The sequence below is a fragment of the Dictyostelium purpureum genome (assembly GCF_000190715.1).
Source record: "Dictyostelium purpureum unplaced genomic scaffold DICPUscaffold_731, whole genome shotgun sequence".
Taxonomy (NCBI): domain Eukaryota; phylum Evosea; class Eumycetozoa; order Dictyosteliales; family Dictyosteliaceae; genus Dictyostelium; species Dictyostelium purpureum.
This window is the reverse complement of record NW_003520060.1, coordinates 1-6,626: the sequence shown is the minus strand read 5'-3', so window position 1 is coordinate 6,626 and position 6,626 is coordinate 1. Positions and strand designations below refer to the sequence as shown.

Genomic DNA, 6,626 nt, shown 5'->3' with positions numbered 1-6,626 from the left:
TTAATAATTGTTGCATTTTTATAAAAAAAAGAAAATGTATTTTATATAAAAAAAAAAATAATAAAAAAATATCTTATCAATATCTAAATTTTCATACCAACCACACCATTTGAAAAAAAAATATTTTATAAATACTTTTTTTTAAATCTTATAAAAAAAATAATAATAATAATAATAATAATAATTAATAATCATTTACAAATTTGGCCAACTTTGATTTTAATATTTACTTGTGTTTTAAAACCCAATAATAAAATACACCAAGAATATATGATTTAATATTAATAATAAAATAATTTGAATTTGTTTTTTTTTATAATAATTTTTTTAAAATAATTATTTTATTTAAATAATATTTTGGCTTTTTATTTATTTGTTAAAAAAAAAACACAATACTGTATTTTTTATAAAATATTAATTATTTATTTATTTATACCCTATTTCATATAAATATTTATTTTAATAAAAAAAAAAAAATAATAAAAAAATAATAATAAAAATAAAAAATAGTATAATTTTAAAATGGAATCAATAAAAGATCGTAAACCAATATTTGAACAACACTTTTCAAATAATCCATTATCAATTCCACATGAAATCAAAACAAATAATATTCACAAATCTTCATTTTTAGATGCAAGTTTATTAGAGTTACCAAATATCAGTGTGGATAAATCAAATAATTCAACATTTTCTTTTTTAGATCAACTTTTAATAGATAAATATAAAGGTAATATTCAAAAAAAAAAATTTTAAAAAAAAAAAAAAAATCTAATAAAATTTAAATTTTAGAAAATGAAACGCAGATCAGAAAATTTATTAAAATAAAAAATAGTAATAATGAAAGTAGAGTTTTAATAATTGATAAAGACACCTTTTCAGACCTATTTAAAATATATGATAAAGATATAATTAATAATATATTTTTATTATATTCAAATAATCCTACTTTAAATAACAATACTAAAAATAATATAATCACCAATAATAGCAATGTTAGTAATAAAAGTAAAAAAAATAAAAGAAAGAAATCAGAAGATAATAAAAATACAGTTGAAACCATAATACCTATTAACAATAATGATCAAAATAACAATACCAATGCTTTAAAAAATCCAATTGGTGGGGATTCATTTCCAATTCCAGTTGATTCTTTTAATTCAACATCCAATAGCTCAGATGAATCATATTCGTTAACAAATTCTAATGATCCTCAAACATCCTCTTCAAACACTTCACTTAATACCACATCTATTTATTCAAACCCAAGCAACTCCTCAAGTCTAGGATCCCTCTCAAACACTAGCTCAATTAATTCAGGTGTTAGTACCGATACAAGTCCATCATCAAGCAAAAGCAATATAAGTTCCAGTTTCATTGACCATTCAAATTCTTTTAAAACATTTGGTTCTTCATTAGAGGAAAAATCTCGTTATCTATCTTCAAATAGCACTGAAAGCGAAACATCACCAAAATCAATTAAAAACAATAGCAGTAGAAACTCAACAACAATAACCAACCTTGAAGAAAATAATCAGGATTTTATTGATGATCATGTACCAATTGAAATAACTCCAACCAATTGTGACTCCCCATTTCAATTCATTAATGAAGATAAAAAAGGAAACAATGAACAAACACTTTCAATTCAACAACCCACAACCCAACCAATATCGCTTCCATGTGATAGTGAAAAAACTAAGCAATCTAAAAAAAAGAGCAAAGAACAAAAAAAAACAATGAAAAAATTAAAGTCTGTAGATTTTTCAATTTTTAAAATTAATTTATTTGATTTAATTAATCAAATTTATTTAAATCTTTCAAAAATTGGAACAGAAGATGAAAAAATATCAAGTAAATATAAAAAAATACCATTAAAACACTATTTTATACTAACAAATCTTTAATTTTATATTATTAGGTGTTTTCAATTTGTATGATATTTATAATAAAGGTTTTATTTCTAGAAATGATTTAAAAGAAGTTTTATTATATAGAACAAATCAAAATGGTTTAAAACTATCAGACTTCACTTTAGAAAGTTTAATGGATCATATTTTTGAGCAATTTGATAAGAATGCAGATGGTTTTATTGATTTTAATGAATTCAAACAAGAATTAAAAAACAATGACAATGAAAACAAATCAAAATACAACAAGGGTGATATAGAAATGAACAAAGTCGAAGAAAATGAAAATGAAAATGAAAATGAAAATGAAAATGAGATTGAAGGTGAAGAAAACTCATCAAAATATAATATTAAAAGGTATTTCAAAATTGAAGGTTCAAAATTATTTTTTATGGCCTTATTCTTAATAGTCAATATCACAATTTTAATTTATAGCTTTTTCTTGGTACATGATAAAAACCAAAAAGCAATTCAATTATTTGGCCCAGGTTTATACATTACTAGAGTTGCTGCACAATTAATCGAATTTAATGCAGCTATGATTCTAATAACAATGTGTAAACAATTATTCACTATGGTTAGAAATACAAGATTTAGAGGTCTATTCCCAGTTGATAAATACATGACATTCCACAAACTTATTGGTTATACTCTATTAGTCGCGTCACTACTTCATACAATTGGTTGGATTGTTGGTATGGCAATTGCTACAGGCAAACCCGATGCCTTGTTTTACGATTGCTTGTACCCACACTTCGAATACAGACCTACAGTTTGGCAAATGATATTTAACAGTTTACCTGGTGTCACTGGTGTAATTATGATTTTAATAATTATAATTATGTGTACTTTAGCAATTAAAACAATTAGAAAATCAAATTTTGAGGTAAGTATTAGTATTAATTCAATTTATATATTTAAAATATCCATACTAATTTTCATTTTTAAAATTAATTTAGCTATTTTATTATAGTCATCATTTATTTATTGGATTTTATGTACTCTTAATATTACATGGAACAATGGGATGGATTAGACCACCTACATTTTGGAAATGGTTTATTGGACCAGGATTTTTATATGCAGTCGATAGAGGTTTTAGACTTTTTAAGAAAACTTATAAAGTTAATGTAGTTGATTTTTCATTGAAAAATGAAAGAGTAATCAATTTAACCTTTTCTAAACCTTCATCATTTAATTATAAACCAGGTCAATATTTATTAATAAATATTCCCCAAATTTCCAGATTACAATGGCACCCATTCACCATGACATCTTCACCATTAGAGGAAAATGTACATGTACATATTAGAGTAACAGGTGGATGGACTAGAAAACTATTCAAGTGGTTATCAAACATTAAACAAGAAAGAGAAAGAAGAATTAATAGTGGTGAAACAACTATAGATGCAATTGAAATTGAAATGGAAAAAGAAAAACCAATTCAAATCCATATCGATGGTCCATTCGGTTCGTCTAGCCAGTATGCACTTAACCAAAGACAAGTTATTTTAGTTGGTGCTGGTATTGGTGTTGCTCCAATGGCTTCATTATTACAAGATATAACAATGAAAAAAGAAAAAGTTTACAATGAAGATAGCATTACAAAGCAAGAGAATGAAACACACGAACAACATTTAGAACGTTTCAATGAAATAAAAAGAAAACATGGTTTAGGAGAGTTAGAGAAGGTTCACTTTTTCTGGTTAAATAGAGATCAAAAATGCTTCCAATGGTTTGAAGATTTATTAATTGATATTTCAAAGAATAGCAATGACGTACCTAAAATATCCATCAATACTTTCAACACCAGATGTTTCCCAAAGAATGATGTTAGAGTATTTATGGTTTGGAATGGTTTAGATAGAATTTTCAAAGCACAAGGTCTAGATCCAACAACCAATTTACCATTCAAAACTCACTGGGGTAGACCAAATTGGGATGCAATCTTTGAATACTACTCTAGAAAATATAGTGGCGAAACTATCAGTGTATTTTGTTGTGGTCCATCCGAACTCTCAAAAGAACTGTATGAAAAGTGTCGTTATAACACATCTTTAAAATCAAATGGAACCAAATTTTATTTCCATAAAGAAAATTTTTAAAATACAATAACAATAATTTTATAATACTTTTTTTTTTTTATAAAAATAAAAATAAAAAATATAAATATTTTTTTTAAAACTATTTTATTTTTAGATTATTTAAAAACTAAAAATAATTTTTTTGATTTATTATATAAAAATTAGAAAAAAAGGTATTATGTAAAAAAACAATGCAGTCGATACAGTTTTATGAGATTTCGATAAAAAATGTAAATCATTTGGTTTAAAAAATGATAAACTACAATGAGTATTTACGCATGGGCTGATGGGTAACATTGGTTCTGTGCAATATAATGACATGCATGACGCTTCCTCTTTACAATATTGATAAACACATGATAGAGGGTTAATTGAAAATGGCTCTGTACAATTGGTTTTAGCAAAGCATTGCATAAAAACCTTTAAAAAAAATAATTGTTAATATGCATTAGTATACATTAAAATTATTAAATAGTACAATACCTTTGCTGCCTCTCTACAATATGAGCCAATATAGGTACCCCTGGATAAGCAATAACCAACACCACTTTTTGGGTCACATTTACAAAACTCATACTCCTTACAATCATTTACCGATTTGCATGGGTTCAATGTATTGCTTGGCGTTCTGGTGCATTCCCCTAAAATAGATCCTTGCTCCAATGGTTTGCACTATATATATATATAACCATTAATATATTTTTTAAATACGTTTTTAAAACTAAATAAAACTACCTACATATTGACCAACATTCCAATCACAAGAGTATTTATTTACTAAACATGGATTTCCTTCAGGGATAACATCTCTGCACTGGCCCACTGATGACTGGTTGAATGACTTTAATGAGCATGGGAGAAAACTGTTTTTACATGATAATGTTCTATATATAAAACATTCATTTTCCTATAATAAAAAAGAAATTTAATAATTTTATTTTAATTTTTTTTATTTTAGAAATATTTTAAACTAGTTACATTTAAATTATATTTTACACATTCTCCATTATCACAAATTGAATCTTTGTCACATTGAACATCTGATAGGCATCCGGTTAATGGTGTGATACATTTGCTACCTATACACTCCAAACCATTTAGACAATCAAAAGATATATTACAAGCACCTCCATATTCTACGTAAAATGATTTTTGGCATGTTTTTATATTATTGCCATTACCACTATTTGTAGATAAGCAACTATATCCTACTAAACAATCTGCTGAATTTTTACATATTGAACCCTCTGGTAAACTTTCTACACATGTTCCATTAAAACATCTATCCTGTACATAACATTGTAAACCACTATTATTTATTTAATATTGTTAATAATGCTTGTATAATTAATTACTTGTCTACAATATCTTTTATTTTATTTTTTTTTTAAATTTCAAAAAAATTTCTATTTTTAGCCTACCCTAGTATATTTTGTTTTTCACATGGTTCCCCCAATTTAGAACAAATATTTAGTGAACAACTTAAACTATCCAAATCTATAAAGCTTGATTTTACATAACACACTATTGTTGACAATAATAAAAACAATAATAATTTAAAACCATTACTAGAAACAACAATAAAACTCATGAATTCTTAAAACCACACAACAAAACAAACATACACATATATAATATATATATAACTTGAAATATAATGTTTAAAAAAAAACAAAATAAAATAATAATGACTTTTAAAAAAATAAAAAAAAATAAAAAAAAATAAAAAAAAATAAAAAAAATAAAAAAAAATATGTGTTTAAGCGTGGTTATAATTATTTATTAATTATTTTAACATCTTTACAAAAAAATAATATCTTTTTTAACGAATAGAAATTTAAAAATAATTATTAATAGGAAAAAAAAAAAAAGCTATTATTAAATTTGGATTAAAAAAAAAAGAAATCTAAAAACTCAAAATAAAAAAAAAAAAATTTTAAGTGAAAAAGTGCAGGCAAAAGATGCCAAAAACAAAACATCCCCACACACTTTTTTTCGCTATTGTAATCATTATTATAAATTTATAATTAATTAAAAAAAAAAAAAAAAAATTTTAAAAAAAAAATTTTCGGTTTATATTTTTTTTTTTGCTCCCAAAATCAAAATCAAACAACCATGAAATTTCATGAAAATATATAGTGTTAATTAATTTAATGAGGACAAATTGATTTAATTATCATTATTTTTAAAAAAAAAAAAAAATTTTAAATTTTTCTCTCTTTTTTTTTTTTTTATTTTTTTTTTAATTAATTAATTTCTTTTTATATGGTCCACATGGCACAATACCCACACCAAAATTGAAATTGTTGCGTTTTAAAGACTGTAAATATATATCTTTTTTTATTAGTGTTTTTTCCTTTTTTTTTTTTTTTTTTTTTTTTTTTTATAAAGTAATTTAAAGATTAATAATAACGCAGTTTTAAAAGTACCAATTTTAAATTAAAATTAATATTTTTTATTAAAGTTTATCTTTTTCATCATCATCATCATTTTATTATTAAAACATTATTAATCCCCTTACCTCCCAGATGTGGAAATTTAAATAAAATAATTAAATAAATAAATCAATCAATAAATCAATAATTTATATTTGTTTAAAATAGTAATTAATTATAATATATAGTCCATATTT

At 23.5% G+C, this 6,626-nt stretch overlaps 2 protein-coding genes across 2 annotated transcripts; one reads left to right on the top strand and one right to left on the bottom strand.

Annotated features, from left to right (window-relative positions):
• Positions 1–1,516: 1,516 nt before the first annotated feature.
• DICPUDRAFT_51890 (uncharacterized protein) lies at positions 1,517–4,096 on the top strand. Its single transcript, XM_003295063.1, has 3 exons — positions 1,517–1,854; positions 1,922–2,796; positions 2,870–4,096. The coding sequence occupies exons 1-3, from the start codon at positions 1,740–1,742 to the stop codon at positions 4,013–4,015; spliced, it is 2,136 nt and encodes a 711-aa protein (XP_003295111.1). The 5' UTR covers positions 1,517–1,739; the 3' UTR covers positions 4,016–4,096.
• Positions 4,097–4,144: 48 nt separating this feature from the next.
• On the bottom strand, positions 4,145–5,585 carry DICPUDRAFT_44338 (uncharacterized protein; the record flags this gene model as incomplete). The annotated part of the gene is made up of 5 exons (XM_003295062.1): positions 4,145–4,414; positions 4,478–4,666; positions 4,734–4,901; positions 4,973–5,303; positions 5,416–5,585. The coding sequence occupies 5 exons, from the start codon at positions 5,583–5,585 to the stop codon at positions 4,145–4,147; spliced, it is 1,128 nt and encodes a 375-aa protein (XP_003295110.1).
• Between the last annotated feature and the right edge of the window lie 1,041 nt (positions 5,586–6,626).

Bases quoted from the DNA above. Each gene is read 5' to 3' on its own strand.
- DICPUDRAFT_51890 (XM_003295063.1), top strand. From the start codon at position 1,740: ATGAAAAAATTAAAGTCTGTAGATTTTTCAATTTTTAAAATTAATTTA. The intron at 1,855-1,921 runs GTAAATATAAAA...TTATATTATTAG, and splicing joins AGAAGATGAAAAAATATCAA to GTGTTTTCAATTTGTATGAT. The intron at 2,797-2,869 runs GTAAGTATTAGT...AAATTAATTTAG, and splicing joins TTAGAAAATCAAATTTTGAG to CTATTTTATTATAGTCATCA.